Source organism: Orycteropus afer, unplaced genomic scaffold, assembly GCF_000298275.1.
Source record: "Orycteropus afer afer isolate SDZICR_OR568_19922 unplaced genomic scaffold, OryAfe1.0 scaffold00559, whole genome shotgun sequence".
NCBI classification, from domain to species: Eukaryota; Metazoa; Chordata; class Mammalia; order Tubulidentata; family Orycteropodidae; genus Orycteropus; species Orycteropus afer.
The window spans coordinates 1501318-1515842 of NW_006922146.1; the positions used below are offsets into that span (position 1 = coordinate 1501318).

Below are 14525 nucleotides of genomic sequence, written 5' to 3' on the forward strand. Positions count from 1 at the left end.
TATATCTACTCCATCTTCCTAGAATTGGAAGCTCCCAAATGTATATTTCTTATCTGTTAAAACAGTTTTGTTAAATATATAGCCATTATTGGGGAAAATGTCACATACTTTGTATACTGTGCATAATATTTACTCAAGAGGACTGGTATAAAGTAATGTTTGTATTTGAACTGAAATTCGTTGTTCATGTTACTAATGAGAACTTTTCCCCTCTAGGAAATAATGCAAAAGGTGTCCCAAGCCTCCTGATCAGTGAACAAAGATTTGGAAAGACAACCAAGCTCATGTTTTCTCCTGATCAAGAAAATCATCCATCCAAAGCACCAGTGAAATATGGTGAACTCATTGTCTTAGGGTAAGGTTTCTCTATCTGATGAGACATGACACAGAATAATATGTATGAACTTCGATATCTAGGTGAAAAGTTGTTTTTTGTTTTGTTTTAGAATTTATGGAAGGCTTGAGACTCCAAGATAATGTTACCAAATCAAGAAACTTTTACAATTCTCCTGTTTATGCCGTCTCTTATAAATGCTTAAATACTGAATCAACCTTGCTTCATTTTAGCCCCTTAGAAAGGGCAGTTTCCTAAAGATAAAATGGAAACTTATTTGTCTAATATCACATAGCTGTTCCATTTGTCTTCTCTATCCCATCTTCCAGAAGAATTGCCCTAGTGGACTTTACTAAAAATCCCTTCTGCTGCTTTAGGTTATTTCATGGAAGTTAGTGTTTACTTGTTCCTTTACCCTCTGAGGTATATGTGTATCATATGCTTTGTGCTTATGATTCAGCTTGAAGTACTTCATGAAAGGGATTTTGTAGGCATATGGTAGCAATACAATGACTGTGAAGCCTAGGACCTTACTCCTTGTTTGCATCAAATGTAATCTCATTCACATAGCTCTCAGAGACACATTGTGGAGATTGAGAGTAGATGATTCTGTTATTTCCATTTATTAAATATAAACTTGCCATAACATCTCAAAACAGAGGTACAAAGTTAGTCTCTTTTAACTGGAAATCTCAGAAACTAGAAATTATAGAATTTACTTTCCCTTGCTATTTCTCTCCTTCTGCCTATAGCAGCAGTTTTAGACATTGCATCATGTTTTAGAGTCAGGTTGGTACAAGTTCTTGTTTAAATGAAAATGTGTTAATTGTTTGAGATGAAAGAATGGGAGAAACTAGGGAGATAATATGGTCTTCTTAGGCTTAGCTAGGTGTCAGAAATCCTAGATTCTAGAGCTTATTCCAGCACTGCCAGCTGTATGACCAAGGGCTAGTCATTTAACCATTTTGGACCTTTAGCATTCTATAAAATGACAATTACACAAGCCCATCCAAGACCCTTTGAGATTTAAAACATCTTTTTTCCCTTCAGAAACAACTTAAAAGATCACAAACTTAAATATAGTAAATACAGTATTATAAAATTCTGTATGTGTAATTACAGATTCAAATCACACAGATTTTTTTAATGGTATTAATAATAGCTCTTAACTACTATTCTTAGCTAAATTCTTCTAGCAAGAAATGTGAGGTTATTTGAAGAATAAACTAAAACCAGAGTCACTGCCATTGAGTCGATACCAAGTCATAGTGACCCCTGTTGGATTTCTAAGGTGGAAAATATTTATGGAAGTAGATTGTCCCATCTTCCTTCTTTGGAGTGGCTAGTGGGTTTGAATCGCCAGTCTTCTGGTTAGCAGTCAGATGCCTTAGGCACTGTGCCACCAGAGTCCTTATTTGAAAAATAGTGTTTAAAATTCTATATATGGTTTTAAAGTGCCTCTCTTAGCACAGCAATTTCTCAGTTAATCCTTAGCAATGGTAATTGTGTACTTGGTGTCTTAAAATACAAATAATCCTTCTTCCCAACCTTCCAGAAGGATAAGTGAAGCTGGAGAAGGTTGTCGGTATTGTTCTGTTGCTACTTAAAAAGCTTTAAGTTTGGGGCCATGAAAAGTTTTATAAATAATGGTGATGATTGTACAACATGTGTGTGACTGTAATTAATGCCCTGGAATTGTGCGGTTACAAATGGCTAAAATGGCAAATTTTGTTTTATTTATTTTACTACAAAAAGGAAAAGATTTAATAAACAGTGTTCTGAACTACAGGAACACAATGTAGGAATAGAGAGCATAGATCCAGAAGAAAAAGGAATGTGTCATGCAACTCAGAGGACAGCAGTGAGGAACCCGCAGTGGGGCTGTTGGCAGCATGCATCTTAGAGCAGCATAATTAATGTATTAGCTAAGGGCTCTCTACTCTGTCCTTTTAGTAAGAACTAGCAAAATTAGCAGGGCTTTCTCCAGTAGAAATTAGTTTGTTTTTTTTTTTTTTTTAATTGTGATTGGGGTAAAAATTTACAGAGCAAATTCACTTTCCATACAGCATTTCACTTTGTCTCATGACATCGACCACAATTTACCACAATGCACCATCTCCCCTCATACTTCCTCCTGATAGTTACCTCTTCCCTGTGTCCATCCTTCCATGCACTCTTGCCCCCTGAGCTGTCTCCCTGTGCATAAGCAGCCCTTCTTTCTCCCATGATTGTTCTCTCCAAGGAGTGTATCTACCTAAGGTAAATATTCAACTCATATTCCTGTCTATTGTTTGGCTGGAAGCCACAGGCGTGGGTTCAATTCCAGACATGCAGGGCAGCTAGGGACCATAGTCTCATTGGTTCCACCAGGCTCTATCGGACCAGCAAACCTGATCCCCCCCCCTTTTTTTTTTTCTCCAAATGATTTTGAGTTTTGTTCCACATGTTCTCCCTCTCTATCCAGGATCTCCTACATAGATCCTCTTCCAAGTGGTTGACAATAGTAGCCAGGCACCATCTAGTTCTTCTGGTCTTATAGTCGTATAGGTTGCAGATCGGATGGTGTACCAGTCGCTAGGACTCATTATTTCCATGAATTTTTGGTTTTCTTCATTCTTCTTTGCTCTGGATAAGGAGAGACCCATCGTTGCCTCTAGATGGCAGCTTGCAAGCTTTTAAGATCCCAGTCGCTACTTGCCAAAGTAGGAGGTGGAACAATGTTTTGTGTACTATGTTATGCCAATTGAGTTTGATGTGCCCTGCGACTATGGTCCCGAGCCCACAGATTCAACTACTAGGTCTTCTTGGTACCTGGCTGTGACCAAGCAGTGACTATTACATCCTTACCCCTTGTCAGAAATTAGTATTTTATTTTTTATAAAGGGTTAGTATAGGCAGTCATTGGAAGAATTCTCTCTTCAGCGTTAGCACATGATTCTTCATTGTCAGCAACTACTTGAGGCCATTTTATAATCCCATTCCCCTCAACTTCAAAACTCTCCCTATTCCTTGCCTTATTTTCCCCCAGATTAGCCAACTCTGGGAGACAGTCAGCCAAAGAGTTTGTTGGGACAACAGTGGGAGATCAGGGAGTAAGGAAAGGTAATTATAAAAGTGCTACTTATGCCACAGTAAAACGGTAGAGCATAGTGAAAAAAGCATGACAGACCTGGATTCAAATTCTGGCTTTGCCAGCATCAATATACGTGATTTTTTTAGAAAATAACAATTCCTCTGAGCTTCCTAGCTTGTAAAATGAGGCCAGAGATGCTGATCTTGCAGAGTTTTTATGAGAGTGGATTAAGTGAAGTAATATATGGATAGAACCATGTAATAATGCCTGGTACATAGTAAACACCCAGATTTTTTTTTTTTCTCCCTATTTAAATCCTTGCTTACTTGTTTATCTGTAAGACATGCATGTGTTATCATAAAGAATGGTCAAAAGGTCTGAATAGCAGAAGTATGTTTGCCACTTAGCAGATATCTTAGTTGGACAGGTTCTGCTAACAGAATGTGAATGTGTTTGTGGACATCCAAGTAGCTGAGACTTAAAGCACAAGTGTGAAAAATACTTCATTTCAAAAGTTCAGCTATTTCAAGTGTTTGGTTCACAATTAAAGCAGATGCTATTTTGAACAATACATACTGTACTTTTAAAGGTTAGATTAGCATATGCAAACATTCACCTTAAAAAAATAGAATGAGTCATAAAGAGTCAGGTATTCCACTAATCAGCTTTTGATTATCTTCAATAACAGAGGGAAGGAAAAAAAAATACAGTTACTTCAAAGCTATGTATAATCTAAAAGGTGCTTCTGTGGGACTTTGGAGCATAGCCAGAAAGAATCTCATTTTGTTTCACACCCAGGCATCTGGTCTGGGGATCAGCAGTTGTTAAAAGGAATTTGAGATGATGATAATGTGCTAATAGATAATTAATTGGGGATTTAGTCTGTCAGGCAAAGTAAAACATTGTTTTATAATTTTGTGCTTCTTTAAGAGATCACCTAAACTTTTTTTTCCCCCATCAGGTATAATGGGTCTCTCCCAAATGGCGATAGAGGAAGGAGGAAAAGTAGGTTTGCTTTGTTTAAAAGACCTAAGGCAAATGGGGTGAAGCCCAGCACTGTGCACATTGCTTGTACTCCTCAGGCTGCAAAGGTAAAAAAACAAAACAAAAACTAAGTAAATTACCTTGAAGAAATCAAAAGGCTTGTATATGTTGTTTATATTTTCTAGCATTCTCTTCACATTTCTATTTCAGAAATTCTCTTTTCTTTAGATTTGAGAAGAGATCTTTGACCCAGTGGTATTTGAAAGGCTGCTAGATGGAAGGGGAACCAAAACTTCTTTTTATATGGCAATCCAGAATCAGTGGGTGGAAATTAGAAGGAAATATCTCTTTTCCTTATTTAAAAAAAATTAAAAAAAAAAAAAAGTGGAGGTGAGGCAAGTACTAAGTACCTAACTCACTGCCGTGGAGTCAGATCCAGCTCATAGCCAGCCACCCATCCTTGGGTTTCCGAGGCAATATCACTAAGGAAGTAGATTGCCCAATCTTCCTTCCTTCCAAGGAGTGGCTCGTGGGTTTGAACCGCCAGCCTTCTGGTTAGTAGTCAAGTGCCTTAGGCACTAGGCCACCAGAGTGCCCACTAAGTACCTAGTACTTAGAATCGTGCAGCTGTCTGCCCTGAGAGATGGGGAGTTGTCACTTTGTTACTAGAAGGCCTCCCCTAGGCTGGGCAAGGAATGTGCCTTCTAGGATGTGTATTCAAGTATCAGAAGCATGTTTGGATGAGGTAAGTTTTAAACTAAAGGTCTGTTCTGTGGGTGCTCTTTTATTTTTTGTTTGTAGCTTTTAGCACTGTACCTTCTACAGCACAGACCTTAATAATTACTAAATTGAATCAAAGCTGTAAAAGCAAATACTCAACTGTGTCTACAGTATAACTTCTCAACCCCCTGGCCTGTTCAGTGCTTCTAGCCCCTTTTCCTTTCCCTACCAAAATCTGTAGAACACTTGAGCTTTTGCTCAAATGGTAGTCAGATAGGAGGAGTTGCAGGTCTCTGTTTCCTGTGATTTTTTTCTGTTTTCAGTTTTATAACACTGACCGAATTGATACTCAAGTGAGCAAAAAAGAAAAATTACAGACTTCTGGAATTACCTATATCTTCAGCTAACAGCCCCATGGTATACATTATTATAATACCACCTGAAGTGTATCTTGGTAAATTCAATAATTCGGAGACAGTAAAATTTCCATATGATGTTCTGTTTTATGATTTTTGGCTTTGTTTATTGTCCAGTTTGGTGTCTAAAACAGAGTCCTCTTGACCAAGTCTCCTCTATTACTAGTTGGGAGCCAGAGAATGTAGAAAAAGGGCAGTTCTTTTAGGTGAGTGTTGCTGCTCCTGTGTGTAGAAGGGACGTGCTAAGCAGGTGGTGAAAATGAACAGCTCCTGCATCCAATCTGAGCAGCTTCTTAAGCTTTTCACTGCAGGAGTGCTCTTGGCCATTTCTCTGTGACAATTACTCATTTTGTAAGACAGTTCCACATTGTTTAGGACATTTAATAATTTTGGTCCTCATCCACTAAACGCCATTTGAGCCCTCAGATCACTGTGATAGCCCCCAAAATGTGCCTGTGTTTCCAAATGCCCTTTTGATAGCTCATACTCCTTGTGGTTGAGAACTACTATTCTAGAGCAACTGTTTCTGATCCCTACCTCTGTAATGTCCCATTTGATACTTTCCTCCCATTTTTATTCTTTTATACCCCTCTTATTTTCATTGTTACCTCCTTTTCATTTTTACCAGGCAACAAGAATCTTAGCGATCAAAGATTTGAGTCTTTCCTCCTTCAGTTTTGGAGGCAAGTATTAGTGAGGTCATGAAGAAAACTAATTAAGTCTGGCAGTCATCTGGGATGAGTAGTTAAATTCTGCTTTCCAAGCCAGTGAGACTCAAACTTAACTTGGCACAGTTCTTATTTTCAGTCTTCAAGTAAGTTTAATAAATAAAAAACGAAATTATAATCTCAAAGTACCCAAAAATTGGTTTATAAAACTTTTGTAAGGTCAATAAGAATTAACATCCAAAATAGTGAGCAATTATTTGAAAAGTCAGTTATTAACACTGAGTTAATAAAATAATTATATGTTTTAAAACCTGCAAGACAGAGTGTTTATGCATCATAAAATATTAGCAGCATTCAGGGGTTGATCAGCACCGCATTCTAGAGTGGACACCTCTGTGGAGGAAGATAGGAGGGGTTTTGTGGGCACGCTCCATTTTGTCTGTAGAATTTAATTTCTTTCAAAAAAAAGAAAATTGGAAAGAAAAATGACAGTGTTAACCTTGGTAAAACTGAGAGGTTGATACCCAGGTGTTCATTTATTTATATGTTTAAAACTTTAAGTAATCTTAAAGCTATTATTCGGGAGCTCTAGTAGCATAGTGGCTAAGGCACTTGACTGCTAACCAGAAGGCTGGCGGTTCAAACCCACCAGCCACTCCTCGGAAGGAAGATGGGGCAATCTATTTCCATAGTGATACTGCCTCGGAAACCCAAGGAGGGGTCGCTATGAGTCAGGTCTGAGTCGACGGCACATAACAACAATAACAACAAAGCTGTTATTCTAGGCTTTACCTATCATAGATTAGCTGTAAATTGAAACCAAGTAAAATTGTATAATGTCTAAGTTCTAATTAATTATTTTTAATTTAGCCTTTTTGCTGTTTATAACCACCCTCTTGTGTCTTTGTGTGTTTTCCATTTACGCAACCTGTTTCCACATCCTTTGTGCAACTACTAGGTTTTTACCCCTGTGATACTTCTTCAACTCATCTATGTACATAGCAGACATCTGAAAACAAAACTGAAAAGTTCTTTTTAGCACTGTTTTTAGTTTGGGATACATCAGAAGTACAGTCATAAGGATTATATCCATTTCCTTTTATACTGTTAATCCCCAGTCTATGAACGTTTAAACCTAGGAAACCCTGTGGGGGCAGTTCTTTTCTATCCTCAACCTCAGCTTACTGCCGTCGAGTTGACTCTGACTCATAGCAACCTCCTTGGATTTCCGAGGCCGTATCACTATGGAAGTAGATTGCTAACCTTCCTTCTAGGGAGTGGCTGATGGGTTTGAACCGTCAGCCTTCTGGTTAGCAGTCAAATGTCTTAGGCACTATGCCACCAGAGCTCCCTCTTTTCTGTCCTAGAGGGTCGCTATGAGTCTAAATCAACTTAGCAGCAGGCAATGGGTAATGAATGTTTTTGATTCAACATGCGTCAAACACTGGTCATCTATAAATCACAAAATGGTTAAGAAAACAGTTAACTCTGCTTGTTAGTTAACTTTATAACTCTTTGAATGACTAAAAATAAGATTTATCTTGAAAGATTGTGTATTTTCTGCCTATCAGAGTAGTACTGAATATTGTTTCTTTTTCTACGTGGGATTTTATTTTGATTACTTTATAATTTAAACTATTTATACAGGAGACCCAGATTTTGCAATGTTTTTTGTAAAATGAAATTATATTCTTACTCTGTAACTCCTTCAGAGTATTCTTCTATACACCACTCAGTTTGTGCATCTACTGTGTCACAGCTGATGTTACACAAGAGTTATTAATTCCTACCCTGAATTTCAGGGGGAAAATAAATAAAAATGTCATATGTGTTAAGTGTACTTACCTGAAATTGAAAGATCCTCTGATTTAAAGGATCTGCATGCTAAATTTTGCTATTAACCTTTTCTTTCTTAGGCAATAAGCAACAAGGACCAACATAGCATATCGTATACTTTATCTCGGGCCCAGACAGTGGTGGTTGAATATACTCATGACAGCAACACTGATATGTTTCAGGTATTAAAGCATCTGAATATTTTTGTTTGTTTTTTCTTAAAAAAAAAAAAAAGGTTAAAAATCTGTTGTCAGTGACTTCTGCTGTGTTGGTGTTGTCAATGACTTCTGCTGTGTTGGATTAAGGATTATTATATGTTATTTAAATATATATATTGATTTCTGGGGGCTCTGGTGGTGTAGTGCCTAAGGCATTTGACAGCTAACCAGAAGGCTGGCGGTTCAAACCCACCAAGCACTCCTCGGAAGGAAGATTGGACAATCTACTTCTGTACAGATACTACCTTGGAAACCCAAGGAAGGGGTCACTATGAGTTGAATTTGACTCGATGGCAGTGAGTTTGGTTTTGTTTATATTTATTTCTAAATACCATACATAGAAGTCAAGTATAACAGTTAAGAGATGGGCTCTGGGAACAGAATTCTTGGTAAACATTAGTTTCCCACTCAATCCCTCAGTTTCCTCCTCTGTAAAGTACAAATAATAGAACCTCACTGGGATGAGGTTAAGAGACTTAAATGAGTTAGCCTATGTAAAATGCTCAGCTGTGCCTGCTATGTGGTAAGCATTCAGTAAATGTTAGCTATTATTATCCAAAAAAAAAAAGGAACTAAGAAATATTCTGCACTTTTTCATGATTTTATTTTTTTACAGTTAGTTCCCTACTTACGAAGGGTTTCTGTTCTGTCAACTCCATTCTAAGTCAGTTCTAGTGTAAGTCAAATACCTCATTTTTCTCCCAGTTTTCATTATTATTGCCTTTTATTACCAGTATCTATAAATCTGATATTATTTGTCTTTGGAGGTTGACATGAGAATGATAACATCATAGATTACATGTCAGTCATAAGTTCGATTAGTCATAACTCAAATCACGTCGTAAGTCAGGGACTACCAGTATTCATAGCATATATGTGAAGTCAGACTTCTTTCTCAGCATGTATTTGGTCAAAGCGACTGGTACAATAAAAGTTTGTTTTTGTCTTATTCTTTGTCTTTTTTTGTAAACTGAGGATGTAAACAAAATTCATGGTATCATCTCCCTTATGGTGGGTTTTGTAAAGCTTTTTTAAAAAACAAACTTAAGTAGGATATAAAGTACCTGATAATGTCACTCTTAAAATTACTGGTCCAGTGACTTTTCCATTTGTCTTTATAAGATTAAATAAAGGTGAAAAGGCCTAGAGATGTCATTAATTATAATCAGTAGCAAAGTATGTCTTTGAAGTCAGTCTCCCCATCCCTTTTAATGGAGTTAATTTTAGAATATGGGCCATGTGTTTGTTAATGTCTTCCTTGCTTTTACCAAAAAAAAATAAATAACATCCTTAATGAAAATAAAGATTTGAATCTTAATAAAAACATACCATGAAGCTTTAGGGTGATTTTTGACATTTTATTTCACTGGCAATCAGTTAAAATAGATGTATCTTTTTTTTTCCCCACTCAAGATAACTACCTAGATATTTGATCACAGACTAGAATCTTTGCTTCAGATAGTACCTTCTATTACTTAATCTATCTTTTATCTTTTACTGATGAAATTAATGAAATCCTGAAAGTTATAGTATTAGTTTGGGACAAAATTGGAATTAAACCAGGCATCCTGCATTGTGGAGCAGTATCTTCACCATTTTATGATGGTCCTTAAATATGTTGTAGCATTTTTTTGTTTCTTCCATTTCATAAACAAGTGGAAAGTTTTCTACAATACAGGCATAGCTTGGAGGTACTATAGGTTTGGTTCCAGACCAATGCAATAGAGGGAGTATCTCAATAAAATGAGTTACACAAATTTTTTGGTTTCCCAGTGCATATAAAAGGTATGTTTACACTGTACTGTAGTCTGTTAAGTGTGCAATAGCATTAAGTATGCCTGTCTGATAAACTGATTATGCCCTTTCAGAGGCCAGTATACCTGTGGAAAATACAAACATTTCTATATCAAAGGAAAAAAACCTGAGATACAGCAGAAACTAATGCTTGAGGAACTGGTTTTATAAACTAGGATTGCCTGCCTTCTACACTGAACATTCATTGTTCAATCTAACAAGTGTTCAAACTCACTTTATATTGCTTAGTACTGTGAAGTACAAAAGGGAAGCTTTATAAGTTGATTCCATGGCTAGGTGCTACACTGGTGGTCTGATTCAAGAACAGACATCTGACTCAATTGGAGAAGGGTGAGGAAAAGACTTTAGTGCCCTTTCATGTGAACCTTGAAGGTTGAATAGGATTTTGCCAGTTCAATAAGTAGAAAGGCATTCTGGCAAAAGAGATGGCAAAGACTGATGAATAAGCTATTTGCAGCTAAAATACACTTTTTATGTGATCAGAAATATCAGGTAATTAGGCTAGATTGATGGATAGGAAATAGTGACATGGGAAATATGAAGCTAAAGTTTATATAGGCTGTACAGAACCCCTGAAGTTTTTCATGGAGGTGGGGAAGGATGACATAATATTTGTACTTTATGTCTTATGACGTAATAAGAGCTATTAATAACAATGACCAAAAGAAGACTTACTAAAGTGTATCTTAACACAGTCATTTGGCATCTGATCAGTCTTTTCTCTATAGATAACTTGTTGTTGTTAAGTGCCATTGAGTCGTCTCCGACTCATAGCGACCCTTCCTTGGGTTTCCTAGGCAGTATCACTGCTGCAGAAGTAGATTGCACAACCTTCCTTCCAAGGATTAGCTGGTGGGTTTGAACCGCCAACCTTCTGGTTAGCAGTCAAGTGCCTTAGGCACTACACTACCAGAGCTCCCTAGATAACTTAGGATTTCTTGATTCTCACTGGTCATTATCAGTATTGTTTTAATGGCTTTAAATCTTCTGCTGTAAGGCCCGGATCATTGGTCTGGAACAATCTCTCTTCCAACATAACTGCCCCTTTTGAATTCTGCCCCTTGATTTTGAATATTAATCCTTAATCCAGCCTTTGGCTTACATCTTTTGGCTCTAAACAAGCCTTTTATTTTAGGAAATAGTTTTAGATTCAAAGGTCTGAGGACCATTTTCTTTTGATATCATTATCCTAAAAATAAATTTTAAAAATGCATCCCAATCTAGTCACATTTGTTAACCAGCCAATTTCCACCTAGAACTATCTAAATAAAGACTTTATACTTAATAGAAAGATAAAAACACTAAAGAATTTTATCTAAAAATGTGGTGATGTAAGAAACTCTTGAGACTCACTCATACAAAGAATGGTTTTTCAAGAGTCATTTTTGAGAAGGAGGGTCATTACTTCTTCTCAATACCCACATTGTGCAATTTTAGGATACTACCTGATAGTAAATGCATTAATGAACTGATACTTGAACAATGTTTACTTTAAAATCCTGTGATACCAGTGTCATCTATCCCACTGATTTCCCTTTTTCTTTTCAATTTGCATCTTTCAAAATGAAATTTATTTACTAGCTACTACCTCTGAAAATATTTTTAATTCATTGACACCTCACTCATGTAGAGTTTGTATCTGGGAACTTTGTTGCTCTGAAATAGGGCCAGAAACGAAGAAGGAAATCAAAAAGACATCTGAGCATATAAAATAAATGCCCTGTGCACTGAAAGTCTTTTTCCTTTTTCTGTGCTCTCTGGAGAATACCTTAGGCCCTCCTCAAGAACTCTTTGAAATACTATTCTTTTAAGTTTGATGATTTTAGTAGTAGAGAAAGACCAGCTAGTTATAGGAGGGGCGTGCTGCTAGGGATAAGCATGCCCAACAGCAAGAAATGATGGTAGCAACCTGACAGAAAGGAGACAGGAAAATCTGTTTAGTATACATAAGACTCAAAGCCTGTCTACGTAAGCCCTTACCTAACGTATGGATCAGCAGTCTTGCACACCTACACCTTTGCAGCACCAGAAGACATCACTGCATTTCAGCTTAATGTAAGAGCTGTTCATAATGTAATGTTCTGGAGTCATGAAGCAAGATGTATGTTCAGTATATTTTGTTAAAGAGGATAGAGTAATACATGGTAGAAATATTTCTGTCCAAAAGGGTTAAAATTAAAAACTGCAACCATCTAGAAATCTCAGCGCTCTGAAAGTATTCATTCCCTAAGGGTTTCAATAGGTTCTGAGTAAAAAGTTCCCACTTAATTCTGTGCTCTAAGTTGATTACTATATCAGAGACAGTCTGACAGATTGGTTTCAAAGGTATAGATGCCCCCAGAGTTAAATTTGATAAGTTTGAGCTCTAGAACTTTCAGAGGCTTAATGTTGTCATCTTATTGTGCCTTTCTTGAATAGATTTTCCACTGTGTTCCTTTGAAGAGGTTTATAGATATGTCTTTTTCCCTTAGATTGGTCGGTCAACTGAAAGTCCCATCGATTTTGTAGTAACTGACACAGTTCCTGGAAGTCAAAGTAATTCTGATACACAGTCAGTGCAAAGCACTATATCAAGATTTGCTTGTAGAATCATATGTGAACGGAATCCCCCCTTTACAGCACGGATTTATGCTGCAGGATTTGACTCATCAAAAAACATCTTCCTTGGGGTAAAAGACTTTCTAAATGCTGCATTATTTTATACCAGCTTCTCATTACAAATAAGTGGAAGCTTACCACTATTGCTCCTTCTAGGAAAAGGCAGCCAAATGGAAAACATCAGATGGGCAGATGGATGGCTTGACCACCAACGGAGTTCTTGTTATGCATCCACGCAATGGGTTCACAGAAGACTCCAAGCCTGGAATATGGAGAGAAATATCAGTATGTGGAAATGTATTCAGCCTGCGTGAAACCAGATCAGCTCAGCAGAGGGGGAAAATGGTAAGTTCTGAGACATGGCTTCTTACTTTGCTACGATAAACAGACAGTGAGTTGGGCTGAGAGCATTTACGTAACCCAAAAAACTCAGATCTAGTGCTGACACGGAGTACTCAGTCTAGGTATCACATAATTCTTCTGAAGGATAGTTTGTATTTTAATTTTTCAGTTGGAGCACTTAAAAGTTTTATTTTTCTGTCATATTTATGTTAATACATTTTAAAACCTAAGGTTTCCTAAAATAGGAAAGTGAGCTCTGGTGGTATAGTGAATAAGGCACTTGACTGCTAACTGAAAGATCAGTGGTTCAAACTTACCAGCCGCTCTGCAGAAGGAAGATGGGTCGATCTACTTCCATAAAGATTTACAGCCTCAGAAACCCAATGGGGGTTGCTATGAGTCAGAAACAACTCGAAGGCAGTGAGGTTTTTTTTTTTTTTTTTTTAAAGCTTTCCTAAATTAAACAGCACTGTATTTATTTTCTACTTGTGTCTACATATCTTTGGCCATGATATTTACCTAATTGAAAATAATAGAATTACTGATTAGTCAGATACTTTAATCATGAATCCATCTCTACTATAAGGAACAAAAGAGATATGTTATCATTCCTTATATTCTTGATTCTCAAACTTACCTTTTTCATAACTACCATCTGAGTTTCTTAGTCATAAGAAATCCAGTCTCTTGAGTAAGCAGCACTTAAGATCACACTGTAGTGAATTTTCTTTCTTTTCTCCTATAGGTGGAAATCGAAACCAATCAGTTACAGGATGGCTCATTAATTGACCTCTGTGGTGCAACGTTGCTGTGGCGTACTGCAGAAGGCCTGTCCCACACTCCTACAGTGAAGCATTTAGAAGCTTTACGACAGGAAATCAATGCAGCCCGACCTCAGTGCCCTGTAGGGTTCAACACACTAGCATTTCCTAGTATGAAGAGGAAAGATGTCGTAGATGAGAAACAACCATGGGTGTATCTTAACTGTGGCCATGTACATGGTTACCATAACTGGGGAAACAAGGAAGAACGTGATGGAAAAGATCGTGAATGTCCTATGTGTAGGTCTGTTGGTCCTTATGTCCCTCTGTGGCTTGGATGTGAAGCTGGATTTTATGTGGACGCCGGCCCTCCAACTCATGCGTTCAGCCCATGTGGGCATGTGTGTTCAGAAAAGACAACTGCCTATTGGTCCCAGATCCCACTGCCTCATGGTACTCATACTTTCCATGCAGCCTGTCCCTTTTGTGCACATCAATTGGCTGGTGAACAAGGATACATCAGACTTATTTTCCAAGGACCTCTAGACTAACAGACAGTTGTCCTCCAGGACTACATTATAAATTTATAAGCTAAGAGATTTGGGATTTCCTACCTGTTGTCCACGTCACAGTTTCTCTGCTCTGACCATTTGCATTAAGATGAAGAATTTTTCTAAACATTTATAATAAATGGTAGCTATTTCTGAGCAAAAATCTGGGAAACTCATGCAGAGGAATTTCTGAAAGTACCAGACTTCTG

General features: G+C 37.3%; 1 protein-coding gene across 1 annotated transcript; it reads left to right on the top strand.

Moving 5' to 3' along the window:
• The first annotated feature begins 284 nt into the window (after nucleotides 1–284).
• On the top strand, nucleotides 285–14316 carry PELI1 (pellino E3 ubiquitin protein ligase 1). The gene is made up of 6 exons (XM_007955967.2): nucleotides 285–355; nucleotides 4369–4498; nucleotides 8112–8213; nucleotides 12536–12733; nucleotides 12819–13007; nucleotides 13750–14316. The coding sequence occupies exons 1-6, from the start codon at nucleotides 285–287 to the stop codon at nucleotides 14314–14316; spliced, it is 1257 nt and encodes a 418-aa protein (XP_007954158.1).
• Nucleotides 14317–14525: the final 209 nt, after the last annotated feature.